The 18,740-nt window shown below is 39.4% G+C and overlaps 1 protein-coding gene across 1 annotated transcript in view; it reads left to right on the top strand.

Moving 5' to 3' along the window:
- The window catches only part of GRM7 (glutamate metabotropic receptor 7), a 489,509-nt gene that overhangs the window by 269,999 nt on the left and 200,770 nt on the right, over positions 1-18,740 (top strand). Inside the window, exon 4 of the mRNA XM_077821561.1 lies at positions 5,255-5,409. Within this exon, the coding sequence (XP_077677687.1) occupies positions 5,255-5,409 (155 nt within the window). The remainder of the gene's footprint in view (positions 1-5,254; positions 5,410-18,740) is intronic.

Here is an 18,740-nt window from a genome sequence, read left to right on the forward strand (position 1 = left end):
AGAAAGCTACTGCGGGGAGGCTGTTCTAGATTTGATTTTGATAAATAGGGAGGAACTGGTTGAGAATTTGAAAGTGGAAGGCAAATTGGGCAAAAGTGATCATGAAATGGTAGAGTTTATGATTCTAAGGAATGGTTGGAGAGAGAACAGCAAAATAAAGACAATGGATTTCAAGAAGGCAGACTTTAGCAAACTCGGGGAGTTGGTAGGTAAAATCCCATGGGAAGCAAGTCTAAGGGGAAAAACAACTGAAGACAGTTGGCAGTTTTCCAAAGAGACATTATTAAGGGCACAAGAGCAAATTATCCCAGTGCATAGGAAAGATAGGAAGCATGTCAAGAGACAACCCTGGCTTAACCAGGAGATCTTCAATGATCTAAAACTCGAAAGAGAGTCCTACAAAAAGTGGAAACTCGGTCAAATTACAAAGGATGAATATAAACAAATAACACAAGTACGTAGGGACAAAATTATAAAAGCCAAGGCACAAACCGAGATCAAACTAGCTAGGGATATAAAAGGAAACCAGAAAACATTCTACAAATACATTAGAAGCAAGAGGAAAACCAAGGACAGAGTAGGCCCGTTACTCAATAGGGGGGCAAGACAATAACAGAAAATGTGGAAATAGCAGAGGTGCTTAATGATTTCTTTGTTTCGGTTTTCACTGAGAAGGGTGGTGGCAAGTGGGTGTCTAACATAGTGAATGCCAGTGAAAATGAGGTAGCATCAGAGACTAAAAGAGGGAAAGAACAAGTCAAAAATTACTTAGACAAGATAGATATATTCAAATCACCAGGGCCTGATGGAAATGCATCCTACAATACTCAAGGAGCTGACGGAGGAGATATCTGAGCCATTAGCAATTATCTTTGAAAAGTCATGGAAGACTGGAGACATTCCAGAAGACTAGAAAAGGGCAAATATAGTGCCCATCCATAAAAAGGGAAATAAGGACAACCCGAGGAATTACAGACCAGTCAGATTAACTTCTGTACCCGGAAATATAATGGAGCAAATGATTAAGCAATCACTTGCAAACACTTATAAGATAACAAGGTGATAAATAACAGTCATCATGGATTTGTCAAGAACAAATCATGTCAAACCAACCTAACAGCTTTCTTTGACATGGTAACAACCCTTGTAGATAGCGGGGAAGTGGTAGATGTGGTATATCTTGACTTTAGTAAGGCTTTTGATACTGTCTCGCATGACCGTCTCATAAACAAACTAAGGAAATCAACTTGGATGGTGCTACTATAAGGTGGATGCATAACTGGTTGGAAAATCATTCCCAGGGAGTAGTTATCAGTGGTTCACCGTCATGCTGGAAGGGCATAACCAGTGGGCTCCCACAGGGATCGGTTCTGGGTATGGTTCTGCTCAATATCTTCATCAATGATTTAAATAATGGCATAGATAGTACACTTATAAAGTTTGCAGATGATACCAAGTTGAGAGGGGTTGCAAGTCCTTTAGTGGATAGGATTAAAATTCAAAGTGATCTGGACAAACCGGAGAAATGGTCTGAAGTACATAGGATGAAATTCCATAAGGGACAAATGTAAAGTACTCCACTTAGGAAGGAATAATCAGTTGCACACATACAAAATAGGAAATGACTGCCTAGGAAGGAGTACTGTGGAAAGGGGTCATAATGGATCACAAGCTAAATATGAGTCAACAGTGTAACGTTGTTGTAAAAAAAGCGAACATCATTCTGGTATGTATTAGCAGGAGTATTGTAAGCAAGACACAAGAAGTAATTCTTCCGCTCTGCTCCGCACTGATTACGCCTCAACTGGAATATTGTGTCCAGTTGTGGGTGCCACATTTCAGGAAAGATGTGGACAAATTGGAGAAAATCCAGAGAAGAGCAACAAAAATGATTAAAGGTCTAGCAAACATGACCTATGAGGGAAGATTGGAAAAAAATGGGTTTGTTTAGTCTAGAGAAGAAAAGACTGAGAGGGGACGTAATAATAGTTTTCAAGTGCATAAAAGGTTGTTACAAGGAGGAGGGAGAAAAATTGTTTTTCTTAACCTCTGAGGATAAGACAAGAAGCAATGGGTTAAATTGCAGCAAGGGTGGTTTAGGTTGGACATTAGGAAAAACTTCCTAACTGTCAGAGTGGTTAAGCACTGGAATAAATTGCTTAGGGAGGTTGTGGAATCTCCATCATTGGGGATTTTTAAGAGCAGGTTGGACGAACACCTGTCAAGGATCATCTACATAATACTTAGTGTTGCCTTGAGTGCAGGGAACTGGACTAGATGACCTCTCAAGGTCCCTTCCAGTTCTATGATTCTATGAGTCTATATTTTGCTATACCCTAGATGGGAAAATGATTTCTTGGTAGGCATTTTTACTCTTGTGATAAGAAATTAATTTAATAATGAAAGGAAATAAGATGTGCATAACTATTACAATTTCAAATTCAGCCTAAAATAAATAGTATTCTCCTGCATTTTTTTCCTATATTGTATCGCACCCCAGGTGATCCCAAAGCTCTTTATAATCTGAGGGCTTTGTTATGTAGTTCCTTTGAATACAAAACTCCCATTGGATCTAAATGCAAGTTATCCTCACTTAAGGGATACAGGATTATGTTATCCAGTGTTGACGTTCAGCCAACTCTGCTATAGGAAAGTGGTAGCAAGCCATGCAACAAACACACAGAATTCTGCACAACAGGGATGGGGGAAAGGAATTTTGACCAAGGTCACAAAACCGAATCTTTAGTATTATAAATAACATCAAGGGATCATTAATATTTTTACATAGCAGACAGGATGTTGGCTCTTAAAGATTCATCTGAAAGACCCCACCCTCTTCAATAAACTTGACAAAAGTCAGCATATCTACATGAGAAGGATGAAGAGCTGAATTTAACCAACCTGTGTCTTACAGTGACTAGTTAATGCACAAATAATTTCCATTCATCTCTTAAACCTTAATATACTACTATTCTAAGCAAGATCATTTATAATATCACTACTCTTTCACCTGGGCAGATGTGGACTTTTGCTCAAAGGACTCTGTCTAGTATAAATAGTAGGGAAAAGCCACTGATTCTTACAATAGTATCTGGAATGTCTTGACCTGGAGGCAAGAGCCACCCATACTTTGCAAAGCGCTGATTCCTTCACCAGGGCTTAGAAGCAAATGCTATACCAGAACCATGCTGAGCTGCCACCATTTTGCTCTGCCCCTTCACAACTCTTTTGATTCCACTGGCCTGTATGAGACTGTGGTACAAAACTTTGGCAATGCAGCTGTGTCACATTAATGTAAGAGCCTCCTCTCAGGCAGTTGCTTCCCCACCAGCTTGGAGCATAGGGAGCACCACTGAATCTGGAGCTTCTGCCGCTGCCGGAGCTGGAGGCTCCATCGCTGCCAGGGTCCCTTCCCTACTGGGCAGCCAGAGGAAAATGTCCAAGGAGCTGTTGCTGCTGTAGCAGGAGTACAGCCCAGTGCAGGACCCCAGACACCAGTGAGGTACCCTAGCACTCACCTGTGAGAGACTACTGACTGGGATCCTACAATGCTCCAGTGCAGGACACCAGAGCCCAGTGTAGAAAGACCAGAGCTCCGGAAAGACCCTGGTGAGACACCCTGGTGCAGGACTCCAGAACATTCCATTGCAGGACCCCAGGATGCAGTGTAGGACATCCATCAGATCTCAGTGCAAGGACTCCAGTGAGAGCCCCCAGACCCTATGTAGGTCCCCACTGAAACACCCCAGTGAGAAAATCCAGACCCTAGTTCATACCAGTGCAGGGCTACAACAGAGATCCTAGATCTTTGGGCATACCAGTGCAGTACCCTAGTGTGGGGCCCCAAAGACGGACCTGAAGTCCCTGTAAGTGATCCCAGTACACCATCATTGGTACCTGTGAAATTTGGTGTTGCTCTTCTGTGACATCTAATTGTGCCTCAGTAGCTTCTATCCATCACCCTAGAGATGAGCGTGTTGGTTTTGAATGGACAGAGACCAGTGCTTACTTTGTGCCAGGGCTGAGCCCCGGCACCTCTGAGCTTGCCCCGTCAATTATGAAAGCAAAAAAAAAAAAACCCATAAAAAACCAGCTTAAGCCCTGGCACCTCTTTCATTACAAATTAAGCACTAGTGGAGACTGAGTTGCAGTAGAGTGCAGAAAGTACCATCACTTTGTTTTCCCCAAAATCTGACCCCGTCCTACAATATATAGATATTTCTTCATTTCAGTAACTTCACTTTTATACGTTTGTGTAAACAAAACTGATGTAATTATGGCAAAATATTAAAATATATCCAGATACTGTTTTGTTTTAATTCAATATAAGCTGGCTATGGGAAGGATTTGTGAATCAGAACTCCTCTGTTCTGCTCCTCACTCTGTGATTGACTCACTTTGCAACTATGGGCAAATGACTAATCACTTGAACATTCTGTGTGCAGGCAGACAGCTACATATGTGCGGAGCCTCATTGGCTGCAGTGGGGGGCTTTGTGTGGGGCCAGCACTCCACCAGTGTGCAAGGCGTTGCAGGCTCGGAGCTTTAAAGTTCTGTGACTCAAGGATAGTGATAACACTAACCTATCTCACTGGGAGATTCATGATTAAATGGTTGTAAAACATTTGAGTTTCTTGCACGGAAGTTGCTATATACACTGCACTGATGGGTGCCCTATAAATGCTAATATTAATAAACAATATATTTGCTGTTGCTAATTGCAGCTGTTAATGATAAAATGACTTGGACGTTCAATAGCACCTGCACTGATCAGATTTCATTTGCTTTTCAGGATATTTTAATAATTTAATTTAAAAGCAATTAAATCCCCTATCTACCCTTCACCAGAAATACATCTGCTTATTCCAGAGTCATTTGTGGTGTAACTTCTAAATTACCAGAGGGTTGTGAAGGTTCTGTCAGTTGATAGTGGTGTAACTATTGCAACTGTTACTAAGATTTCACAAAAAAGTTGAGATGAAATCCTGTCTCCATGAAATTCAGTGGCAAAACTCAAGCTGACTTAAATGGGGCCAGGAGTTCATCCTTAGAATAAAAGAACAAAGAGGAAGATAGACTGTTCTGAAAACTTCGTGATCATGTGGATTGTTAAATTTCTGAGCTAAAAGTTAGTTACAGGTATGTTATTTCTGCTCATTCGGCAATCTTGCTCTCCTTGTTGTTTTTCCTGGGTGACTAAATACTGTTCCATTCATCTTGCATTCATGTATGAATTATATGTGTCTTTCTACAGGCAGATCCTTGCAGCTGCAAAAAGGGCTGATCAAGTCGGTCATTTTCTGTGGGTGGGATCAGACACTTGGGGCTCCAAAATAAATCCACTAATTCAGCAAGAAGACATTGCTGAGGGAGCAATCACCATTCTGCCTAAGAGAGCAACCATAGAGGGTAAGAATTCTATTCTGATAGTCTTTCTGTCACAGTTTCTTATCTGTTTCCTCATTTAATTGAACGTTGTTGATATCTAACTGAAACACCGGTGGACCAATACACTGACCATGTACAAAAATGTACATATGGTATGATTCAGAGACTTGACATCAGTTCAATATAAAATAAGCTAAATCTAAATACCCTGAGGTTCTCCTAAAATTGGACATCTCCGATCTATCTGCCCAGCTGTCATGCTATGCTATGCTATGCTATTCTATACTATTTGTGATGATACATTTTCTGCAAGGATAAAATTATTTGTAAGTTTTTACACATCAGTTATGTAGTGGGATAAATATATGATAAACACCATTTGGGTGTGTGTGCGCATACAAACTCTTTATTATCTGTAATGCACACATGCACTTTTGTATAAAAAGTATAAATACTATAAAGTAGATATATAACAAACACAAACACACACAGGTTTCCAGATAATGCTTTTTTCCTTTCTCAACTTTTGTTTCTTTTTTCTTTTTTCTATGACTTTACTTTCTAATCCTTCTTCTCTTAGCTATACCCCTTGTGTCTGTACAGATGTTTAGAAACCTAATTGGCATCCTTCTGGGCTAACAAAACTTGCTGATTAGAATTTTTGTTCTCATTTAATTTGAAAAGAAAAGTTCTTTATAAAGGAGACACTATGTAAAGAAAAAGAAACTCCTCTGTTGGTACGTTGTTTTGTAGTTCTTGTCTGTCAGGCCAGGTCTCCGGTGAATCCGCCAAACATGTTTCACACGTTAAAATGAGCTCCACCATCTTCACTGAAAGGAAGATCAAATATTTACATTCCTTTTTACTCTGTCTACACTACTGCCTCACTAATTATTCCTCTCAGAACTATAATGCACTACAGCATTTTATTTTATTTTTAAACCCAGGTGACTTTTTTTCCCATCTCAGTTTCCTATAAATATCTAAAGAACATACTGGGATATTGTTTGTGGAAAAACAAGCAATTGCTGTCACAATCATACTGTCTATATTGCACCCCTGGGCATTTCTAACAAAGTTACTTGTTAGCAGTAACTTGTATGAAAGTCTTCTACAATATTTCCCAACAATATCTTTACTGTGTATTAAACAAGTTCTATACATTATACATCATGGAAAACGTTGAGTATTCAGTTGCAAACAATACTTTAGGTTGACACAGGGACATGGTCAAGGTGTATACTTTATCAGTTAAACTCTTGCAGCCACATTTCAAATGTAAGCACAGGAGATGCATCTTCAAAAATGTGTCCACTGAGCAAGCTAATTCCTACTTCTCAATGTGGAATTCAGTATTTAACCATAAAGTCAGTTAAGTTAACTTTGATCTGCAGTTACCCATTTTGCATGTTCACTTGGAATTGTGGTCTTTAAAGTCATATTTCAAATATAGTCAATACGGTGTACATGTACATTTTCTCCAAGAGCTTGATAATAGTGGGAAGGCATGGTAAGATGGCCTAGCTTTTCAAAGCTAATAGTGTTAATACTAGTTATGGATGAATATCAGTATGACTGGGGAGGCACCTTCATACTAGGATAAGCATCTGGAGCTTTGGAGTTGAGTCAAACTTTTCTGAACTTCTCCTGTTTGGAAATTGGCCTGAGTGTCTCATTAGGAAGAAAAAAAAATATTCTCACAAGATTTCCCGTACATCTTGGTGATGCATGAAAAATACTGTAAGAATAGATCTTCCCTGCCCAAATTGTAATGATATTTTTGCTTCAAATCTGAAAGCAAAAAAAAAAAAAAAAATTGTGGAGCTGGATGAATATATGGGGGGAAAGGGGGGGGGAGCAGCAAATGGTTCCTGAATTTTCTTTAAACATGAAAAGGTTCTTGCCTTATTCAAAACATTTCAAACATCCATAATCACCATCTGTATTTGTCATCTGCGTAGTCCTACTGAGAGGGTGATGGGTAAGAAGGAGGATATTTTTCTTCGTGTTGCGTACCTTCTTTCTGAGCAATTTTCAAAATGTTCATAGTGACTAATCATGGTATAAAATGTTTTCCCATAGGAAAGAATGTCTTGTTTCAGACCAATTATACCATCTTATTTGATCTGTGATGATAACGTCTCCGAGCATTCTGTTAATTATAGAATGTCAGTCATGGTTATGTACTATTATTTTTTGCTTGGTGAAATGGTTACCTTTCATGTATGTGTGTGTATCTTACCATGAAAGCTTTCCAGATTTATAAATTGGACTGCCATGTTTTCTTTCTTATCGTTTGGTTATGAAGCTAAGTGAAATGAGAACGGACATTTTAATGTCATTTTTTTTTTAATCATCTACCAGGAAGCATCTGCTCCCAAAAGTTTACCAGCACATTTCTTCTGACAAAAATAAATAAATAAAACAAGCAGCTATTTTTTTCTATTTAAATTGATAGACAGGAAACTAAATCGATAAAATGTAAGTGAATTTGCCCCTGAAGGATCTTATGTTCAGCAGGATCATAGCTTAGTATAGTCTACTTTTAATACAGTGCTGTATAAAAATGTTGCACTCCGTGCCTTGGGCTCTGAGGCACTGATTCCATAAAGCACCTAAACATCTGCTTAAGACCCACTGAAGTCAATGAGACCTAAGCACATGCTTATAAGTACTCTTCTCAATAGGGATGTAGTGTTTTGATTAATGAAGGTCTTAAAGTCTGGATTGCAGTAGATGCAGTTTTACGTCACAGTTGGCAAGGTATGGAGAGTCCGTGAGGTGGCAGATGACGGACAGCCGTAAAGGGGTGCTGAGATATCTCCTGTGCCTCATAGAGGTTGAAGTCAAATGCAAGGGCCATGGCAGTGGACCGCTATATCAGTGAAGTTATGGTTCTTCCAGCACTTTTCTGCAGGGGAGGATACCATACCTTGGCCTGGGTAGCACCCCTGCCAAAAGCTCTTTAACTTTGGCTTTGCTCAGGCATAGCAGATTTCCCCATCCATTACTATCACATGAAATTCCATGTTCCAGTTTTTAGAGATTCAAACGTTATAGATTTAATGCCATAAAATGCTTCCCCTTGTATATGCTAAGAAGTGCTTGTGTAGATCAAAAAGACTGTAGTTCTGGTTTGGGCAACTGATGAGCTGCTTCATTTCATATAATCAAAAGCTGAATTACTTGGAAATGTATATATTACTGTACATTTCCTTTATTCATATTTTGAAAAGTGTTGGCTTAAATTTTCTTAAATTAAACATATTTTGATGTCTTAGCTTTTGGATGCCTAACTTGAGACACTCAAACGGATCTGATTTTGAGAGGGCAAATATTCCTGCCTTTTTCAAAATCAGTTCCCTCTAAAGTATGTATGTACCTACATACATATCTTCTATAAATATGTACATATATGCAGATATGTGCACAAGTGTTCAAATTTATATTTACTTTGTGGAGTAAAGGTGCTTCAGAATTTCCCATCTAAATCACTTTCATTTGGCTACATAAATATTACAGCCTGATCCACCAATGCATTCTAAGGCAATGCATTTAAAATCATCTTATTGAGCCACATTAACATTCCCTCTTTTTCTGTAGATGCTTGGGTGATGTGATGCTCCTGTGGTTCCAACACCTATCCTCTTTTGGCTGTTGGTGCAGGTGCCATATCAAGGGAAAAAATGGAATGGTGGGTTTACTGGTAGTGTCCTTTGTGACTTTTAGCTGTCAATATAAAGTAGAAAGCATCCAGATTGATTTAAACCAGAGGTCCAGTTCAGTGCAGATTGACCTCCAAGATCAGAACAGAACAAAAGTGATACAAAATCAACTTTGCCACCCCCTCTCTAAGGCTGCACTGGACACAGTATAAATATACTCAAGGATCTAGCCCCACTGTATGTGTTAAGAATACACAAGAGTAGAATAATGTTGTTTTTTTTAAGTTACTGTTTATGGCCAACTTTTTCCATTAATCCCTACTCTGAAGCTTTGAAGGCTGCCTACATAGTATTCAGTGATGTTCATATTTTGTGCCCGGCTAATGGTGTGAAAAGGACCTTACATTTCATATTTTTCTTCCTGGGTAACTACTTTAACTCCCCAGAGCACTCCATATCATTCCTCCTCAAATTCTTCTTATCACTATGGTGAGTTATATTTGTGCCACATTAGAGAAAGTTTTCCCATAGACTTAAATGGAAACTTGAATCTCAGCAGCTTTTTTTTCCCTTGGGGGTGTTTTTGTTATTAATGTGAGAATAACATTTTTGCTTCTTAAAGGTGTCATGCAGCCAGCCTTTTCTACTCACACTTAAGGAATATTAGGCTAGTGAGCAAATGTTAAATCTCACTGAAATTGACTGTGGCTGCATACTAAAATATATGCTTCTGGAATTTTCAACATTTTATAGAGTAAGGGCTACTGTTAAAATATCAACCCACATAGTCCATACAGTAAAATGATACATCATTTTTCTGAAAAATATTTTCAAATGAACTTTTCTCTCCCCAAAATCGTAGCTTCTCAATTCAAACTATAGAATGAAAACAATCCTCCTAGACGTTTGTTTAAATACATCTTGCTCTGAATGCCCTAAACTTTGAGATTCCGAGTGTTCTCCACACTCTATGGCTTCAGCAGGAATTGAGGGCTTTTAGCATCTTGCAGGAACAGGGGCCAGGTAAGGAATTATTTCTTCAGGTGCTTGACATCACCCATGGGACGAGATTTTCTTGGTTACTATCCCACTGGTTGACTTAGGGAACCATTGCATGAACTGAGTTTAGTCAGCTTAAGTCCGCCTTAATATGCCCTAGTCAAGTTTGATGTAAATGAAAGGATAAAGTCACATCTGATTTATATTATCACAGGGACAAAGAGGGAGTACACACTTAAATAGTAATCACTTTATAAAAAGCTGAATATGAAAAGTTTTAATCAGAGCTACTAGGTGTTGGTAACCAATCACTCATATCCAACTTGGACCAGTAATCAGAACTTGGGGCAGAACTTGATTTTCTTCACTTAAGTGTTTTCCAAACCTTATTTAGGAAAAAATAATATATTTATTTTGGAACACCCACCACAGGTGAATGTGATATCCCAGTTATCAATGTACTGAACTCTTAGATAAAAAGGAACTTTGTCCTCATTGTCACAGGAGACAAGAAAAAACAGAGCCACAATTCTGTGATACAGCATGTATATTTTCAGGAATGCATGCAATACATTAGGCCTTGATATTGCAGGCACAATACTTGTGTGTAAGAGTTTATTGTCTCAGGGCTTAATTTTGTATAATATTTTACACAGATGATATTCCCCCAAATACTTGCCAGAGTGATGTAATACAATTGCAGAGTGCGTATTAGTGACCGAAGGTAAGAGAAATGAAGATGTTTAGGCAAGAGAGAGAGAGGTGTTTTCTAAATAAATTTAGGCATGGTATGAGATCTATCCTCATCATTATTATTATTTTTTCAATTTATAATAATCAGCCCAGCTGCTGCTCTGGTTGCCTTTGAGATTAATTAAAATAACAATGAAATAAACAAAACAGCAGCAAAACTCCACCCCCAACCAAATTGGCAGGATTTCTCCACAGCAACTCTATCCCGTGTAAACAGCCACTCCCATCCTGCTCCAGTGTCTTCAGATGCCTGGCAAAAAGATAGGTCTTTTTGATCAAAGAAACTAGTTCTATGGCAAGATGCTGTGGAAGAGCAGAGAGAAGCCAGTGCTGATCTAGAAAAGGGAATGAAGAAGGAATAAAAAAGAGGGAATGTTTGTAAAGTAGGAGAAGGGGAGGTGGGGGGAATTAGAAATGAAAATGTGATCACAATCATAGGGGAAATAAGAGATATCCAGGCCAATGTATAAAATCTGTCCAAATAGCATAAGGATTTTGGTAGCTCTGTGAAAATGGGTGAATGGTAGTAAAACAAGGGTTTTGTTTTTACAGCACAGCTGGGCATTGTGCCCTCAACCTTACAAATGGTTGGTTATCCATGGGTATCTTCTCTCTTAGCACGCTAGTCAGGAGAACATTGTTCATCTGCAACATTTTTATTTGCATTTCCCGAAGCAGCAGGACTAGGAAAAAGCAAACAAAATACTGTATGGGAACACCACACTGGATTCCTGTAGGTCCTACCATTACTGTACTATTCTTGAGATGAAGTCCAAGTACCACTACTTCAGGACTAACAACTCCACTGCTATTCCTCTATAAATGTAAATGAACTTCTTCTATGGTATCCTTTTTAATCACACACTGACCTTTAAGAATGCCACTTTACTTCTTCATTTTGCACTAGATTTAATAAACTTTAAAGCCTTTCTGTCATCTTGTTATCACTATGATACCAAAATCTAATTATACTTTTTAACTGCCTGGGGTAGCTATCTTCATGCTGCCATATACCTATATGGGGAGCTAACAGGATGTCCCTCTGATTAAAGAGGATAACACTGCTGGTCCTGATATCCATTTAAGTTCTTCCTGTCAGACGATAATTTTTAAGCAAGGACTTCCTAAATTTTGTTGCTAGAGGAAAAGCTTGTGCCAGTGATAAAGTATCCATTGCACAAGGGAAGGAAGGAAAAGTGGATTTCACCACATGCTGGGCTAGATTTACAATGATTTATTAAATTAAGTATGGCACATCCTAAGTGATAAAAGGCTGCTGCATCCATACTGGCCTATCTCAGCCCCAATAAAGCACTATGAAGATGGGCTTGGGTGTATGGAGTACCAGAAGATGACCATCTTTCTACTTCTCATTCCTCACCTTCCATAAGGCTCACTTCTTCTGTCACGTCTACAAGAAGGGAGTCAGTCAATATGTGTTTGTACGTAGCCATATGCCCAAATGAGTAGCCACATGCTCCTTTGTCCTCACCTCATTCCCTCTCTATGGTTTGTTGGTCTCACTGATTGTCATTTCTGAAATGTAGATTGTGAATTCTCCATGGCAAGCCATGGGTCTTTCTTTATTCTACAAAGGACCCAACAAACTCCCCTGGGCACTGTGAAATTAAAAGTGATCAGTGACAAGATGAGGAAGGACTGACTTCTCGATTTTAAGTGGGTCTCTGTGGAATTCAGGAAAGGAGGGAGGACAGGAGATAATAGCTCACCTTAAGTGATCACTCTCATTATAGTATGTATGGTAACACCCATTGTTTCATGTTCTCTGTGTATATGAATCTCCCCACTGTATTTTCCACTGAATGCATCCGATGAAGTGAGTTGTAGCTCACGAAAGTTTATGCTCAAATAAATTTGTTGTGGCTAAGGTGCCACAAGTCCTCCTTTACTTTTTGTCTATGGGGAGCAATCCATGTGGGAGATTATACAGCTCAGTGTTGTATTACCATCCTCTAATCCTATCAGCAATGGCAGTGTGGCTAGCTGCAGTGGGGGACCAGCAGAGCAACAACCATCCTTTCAAGACAGCCCCTCTGTCTTCCCTTCAACGTGTCCTTCTACTATGGATCCCTAGAATCCATTGAATGGGCTTTGGGCAGAGTTCCAAAATGCACAGTCCCTAGATGGGATGGTTTCCTTGATTGTCCTCTCCAACTTTCTTGCTCAAGTTTTTGCAGTTGAAAGGGTATTTTTTCTCTGAGGTAAGATGTTTAGGATTTGGCCCACAGACGGAGATTTGTGATTTATTGTACCTTGTATGGGAAACTGATCTGGTAGCAATGACCCATATTTTCCAAAGTGGTTTATGCATGCTTCAAGTTTGAGATGCCCAACCTGAGTCACCTTTAGTGGATCTAACACACGGAAAGTGTTGAGCTCCCACCCACTGAGAATCAGCATCCTTCTGGTAGCCTCCAGGTGGGCATGCAAAAAATGAGCACCCAAAAAATCTTGGCTGGTGTTTTTAGAGTATTGAGGGCTGCAAGTAAATTGATTAGCATTTTTAAATCAAATGAACTTTCCTCCAACTCCTGCAAGATTTTTAAAAAATTTTTATGTATTTAATTTTGTGCAACTAAGAGAGACTCCCTTGTCAGATACTTCTCTTATACCATCTCAAGCGAAGGTAGTTTAAGTGATTTCTGACTCTCTTTTTGCCTTTGAATCAGAAGAAAGATAAATGTTAATAGAATTATTCATCTGCTGACTTTCTTTTGGTCTCTTTTTTCCCCCTTTCTGATTTACTTCCTATTTACTGTCATAAAATGTCTTATGGAGCTGTTACAGCTCATTTCTTCTTGTTTTTTTTTATCAGCCGGGCTACTGACTTTGGACTCCAAGATGTCTTGTTCTTGTTCTTTTTTTTTTTTAAAAAATTCTCCTTCTCATTGTCCTTACTTCTCTGTGATCGGTTTTTAACGGACACTCAGTCATAGTGAAATAAGTGGGGGAGAGGGGCTGAGGACAGAGAGAAGAGAAAGCTAGACTGATAAATAATGCAATATTGATTATTTTAAGTGTGTGGAAAAATACTTTGGGCAGTAATGAAAAAATATAATTTATTGTCTGAGCTCAAAGCCTAATGTAAGTAAACAATGGGATTCAAATGCATTTAAGATTAATGATTCAGTTCAAGCCAGCTAGCAGCGTGGATGTGACTAATTTTTGTGGTCCTGTGAAGCTCTCAGATAAGAGGCTACAGATGACACAAACCCAGCAGAATTAGGCATATATTTATTAAACGCCGAGAGCCATCTCCTCGGGTGGTATAAATTTAGTACAGATGTATTGTGGGGCTATGCCGGTTTACACCAGCTGAGAAGCTGGCCCTGTATTTTCTAGTTGTCCCTTTATCTGCCATTTGTTTGTCTTCCAAACAGGTGGTGGATTGAGGCCTCAAGATTTTATTTAGCTTTTTTTAATTTCCAATTATTTTTGTTTTCTGCTTTCTTTTTAGGCAATGAAAGGATAGCAACTTAAACAAAGTTACGAGTGAAGGCATACTCAGTGTCCATTGCTCTAGACCATTCCAAACATTCATTTCTTAAAAACCCATTAATGTCGTAATTCTAGTGTCTCTTCTCTATAAACTATACACATGTGCAAACACGCATCTCCTCTCTTTGTGTCTGCTTCCCGGCTTGTTCCACAGTAAAGAGGAAACACATCCTTGATATGAGATAATTACTGTAATTAAAAATGTTAGCTTCTGTTGAACAGCGGCAAAGAGATTTTTTGTGAATAAACAGTTTAATCAGCTTTAGAAGATGAAGGTTCACTAATCAGTGGGCCTTCTAAGACCAAATCCTGAAGTTCTGTCCTTATTTCTACCTAGTCATTATACGCTGGCAAGTCTGCTGTTGATTTCTCTGAGGCAAGGACTTCAGGATAGTCTTTAGCTGGTTAACGGGGGAAACAGTTTCTTTCAAATTAGGGATCTGTCTGGTTTCTCTTTGGAAATACTGCTTTAGAATAACACAGATGACTCTCTCACAGATATCAGTCAGTGTTGCACTAGTTCTGCAGTCCTCAAATATTTTATCTGCATACCCAACTCCTATCAAAGCTAAAGAGTTCAAATTCCACCTTCCCACGTGGAAGAAAAAATATTCAGCTCGATAGCTATATCCACTAGTAATGAAATACTGGAATGCTCTCTTAGTTACATCTATTACTGCCTGTACACAAACATGTTTCAGTGAAATGAATGGGTTTGTTTCTGTGCACAGCTTATCCATCTGTAAAAGGAGGTTTTTGGAAAGCAAGGGAGAATGAGGGAGGAGATGAGTACGAACAACACCAAAGTGATTCAGTCCCACCCCCCAAAAAATCATGAGGCTGGCTTACAAATCATGAAGGGTTTTTGTAAAATAATATATTTTGCGTTATTTTTCTTTGTTTTCTGGTTTTGAGCCTTTAGGCTGCACTCCCTTCAGGTTTTCAATCTTTTCTTTGCAACCAGGAGGGCTAGAAGCTTATTTTAAAAGTAAATAAAAGCTGTGATTACCTTGTGGCCTCTTGATTCCACCAGCTGGGGTGGTGAGCAATACACCAAATATCTTAAGACTGACAATAAAATCCTGAGAGTTTGCAACACGGAAAAGGTGATTGGGGAGCAGGTTACTAGGTGGGAACTGGGCAGTGGAAGGAAAAGTCTGGGGTCAGTGGAAGGTGAGTGAGTGCATGAAGGCCAATGGGTTGTTTGGGAAGGATCCTGGAGAAGCCTTCCCTCTTCTGCCCCTTCTTTTCATTGACCCCTTTATGATCTGCTCACCCCAGCCTGTGACCGCTCCGACTCTCGCCTCTGTTCTGTCCCCCTTTGTTCGGTGCTGCCAAGGGCCTGAAACACTCAAATTCTGTCCTTTACGGCAGCCACGTGCTAACTCAGAGCAGAGCAGGAGAGAGAATCTCCCTATCCTCAATGTTTTCACTCAGTGGCTGGGAAACCTCGCTCAGCTGTTCCCACTCTGCTGCATGTGTGGAAGAGGCTTCTGTTGGAGCTGGTAAATTCCATGCAATGACTTAGATTTTCTTATTGTCAGGATGTAAGGGATAAAATTGTTTTGAAAAAATAAGAAAAGAGTTCCAGGCCCCACTCAAATACCATACAGGACCCATAGTCTGGGTGCCGGTGCTTATCTCACTTAGGATATTTTCTTTTGGTTATAGGTGAAATTTGCATGAAGTACAATGTGAATAAATGTGTACTTATTTGCATATTTTTTTCTGGAACATTGCCCTTGTTATGTATAGAGTCTACCTAACCTACTAGCAGCATTCAGTGCTCATGCTTAATTAGTGTTCTCACCTTTTAAAATGATTTTTTGTGTGTGTTCATCCAGTCATTTAATCCACAGTAAATTCTAATGAACACCTACTCTCAGCTGAAGTTGCTTATTCCTTACTGACACCACTGGAGTGCACAGGTGCAGATGCAGGTAGACTTCGGCTCTTTGTTCTTTATTGCTCAATCAGTACAATGTTTCAAGTCATTCTGTCTGCCAACTTGATGGGAATATATCTTTTGTAGTGCTGAGGAACCTGCTAATTGATTTTTAATTAATACTGCAGTTACCTACAAATCTGAGAAACACTTGCATCAGCCAAAAGTTCATTGCATATTGATTTGAACATCTTGAAAAGTCACTCTGGGAGTTAAGATTTGCTTTGATTTCCCCCTCACTTAGTGCTGAATCTTGTTTCCTCTTGCCTGGGTTGCAGGGTTCATAGGAAGGACCATAATCCTGTTCTGTTTGTCCATATAAATGTTTAGAACTGGCCAGACAGTAGGCAGATCTGAGCACCGCAACATAATGCACTCCATCAGTATTATGGGCAATATTTTGTGAGCCAGACATCATATGACACTCCCCCACCCCTTGCATTCTTTCATGGTTTGCCAGTTTGCAGCTTCATTATGAAAAACACTGTGCAATTAAATAGTGGTTTGACTGCCACTTTTCAGTGATGCACAGTCTCAGGAGATTGATAGATATGGTAATGTTGTTGAGATCCAGCCAAACAGACAGGGTCTATTCCCAGATTGCATATACAACTGCATACTCAGTGCGGTGTTTCAGAGCAATACACTGCTTAACTTTCAAAGGCTGAAAAGAAGGCTTTTGGGAGAGTTTGAGTACCTTCAGAGAGCCAGGAACTTTAGGGAAGTGTTACTTTTTGATATGCAGCTATAGGGAGGCTAGGAAATGCAATTTTACTACAGTAAAGTTGGGTGTTATCAGCTTAATGTAGTTTCTCAGCTCCTAATAACTTGTTCAAAGCAGTGCAGCTTTCTTTCTTCTCTTTTATTTCTAAGATCTCATCTACCTTGAACAGAAAAAGTCACCGAGAGGCGCAATATCAGAGTTAATCGTTAGCTTGCTGTACTCCGAAAGCCAGAATGTGGCAAAGCAAATGCCTTCATGTTTAAGACTCGACATCTGTGATTCTATATTATGTGATCAGAACTTCTGTAAGTCTTTACATGTTGAGCTGCCATGTATAAGAATAAACTTCCTGCATGGAAAACCAGAGGCAGAATAATTATATTCTGGTGTGGCATTTCACTAAATGCTTTGTATCTCTGTGGTCTTTGATCATCTTCCATGACTACATTTTTAGGCTTACTTAAAAAGGTTACAGAACTGATATTTTTAGAACTCTGAGGAGAGTTGCTTACCACTCATCAATGCAAGAGACGATTAATATCGGGAACAGCTTTATCAAGATGTTTTTCCCCCTTATCCAAAGCGATGAGTTTTAACCAGTACTATCACAATACAAAAAGAGGATGCTTTTATTAGAGGGTATTGCCTTATGAAAAAAGTAACTCCGTATAAGATTCAAATTGGACCACACAACAAAGATTTGAAATGCTCCTTTTCAGTTCATTGAAATGAAAGAAACTATTTGCCAAAGACATAGAAGAAATTTGCATGTTCACATTAGAGATATTTATTGATGTATCCCTTATTTATATTAGGGTTATTTCCTCTTCGGAGTAATGCGTTCGGAGTGGCATTCTCTTTGACAAAATTGGTTTGCTGCCATTGCTAGTGTGTGTGTGTAGTTGTGACCAATAGTATGACTGGCATAGTGAGGAGAACTTATTCAACAGGGGAGAAACATTAACGATGGGTTACTGTCAGGATGCTGGAGCTGATAATTTTTCATTTATTCTAAATCCCATCTGTTAACCTATATGTACCCTGTACCAATTTAATATTCGATGGAGTCTGCTGCGTGATGTTCAGAAAGAATATTTCAATCAACAAATACAAAGATGTTATTGACAGAGAGCATATTATAGGGATGTCCTGCGAGAATTCCAGATCTGCAGGTTCTATGGTAAGAAGGATGGATATGACTGTTCATTAGGGATATTTTATGGGGAGGAATGCTGTAGTATAGTTAATAAAAGACCTTCACCCACACCGTGGGTGTGTTAGAGGAGGGATCGTCCACAGGGAGATCATTCTTCCTCCACAGGAGACAGCGATAGATTGTTTGTTTGTTTGTTTGTTTTGCCAGCATCCTGGGGAGCAAGCAGAGCAGAGAACAGCAAAGAAAATTTTCTATCCCTGTGAGGGGGTGTCCAGGAAGAATGTCTGTGGGTAGTGGCCCTTCCACACCAGCTAACAGATGGAGGACTGGGCTTGGAGGGCAAATAATTGATTGCTATAGGCACAGCAAGCCCAAAAGCATACCTTACACCCTGCCCCGGTGCCCATTAGAAAAGCATAATGTCTGCAGGCACAGCTACTCAGGCAGTACGCTTCCTTCCTGCTTTTAGGATGGCTCAGAGGTGTAAGACTCATTGACTTGATGGGCGTTCGTTTTCAGTCTGTTAATAAAAGGGGCAGAGTTTCCAGAATCCACAATTCCCACTGGGATTGGGTTTGCAGCCAAGTGTTT

The sequence above is a fragment of the Eretmochelys imbricata genome, chromosome 7, assembly GCF_965152235.1.
Source record: "Eretmochelys imbricata isolate rEreImb1 chromosome 7, rEreImb1.hap1, whole genome shotgun sequence".
NCBI lineage: Eukaryota > Metazoa > Chordata > Testudines > Cheloniidae > Eretmochelys > Eretmochelys imbricata.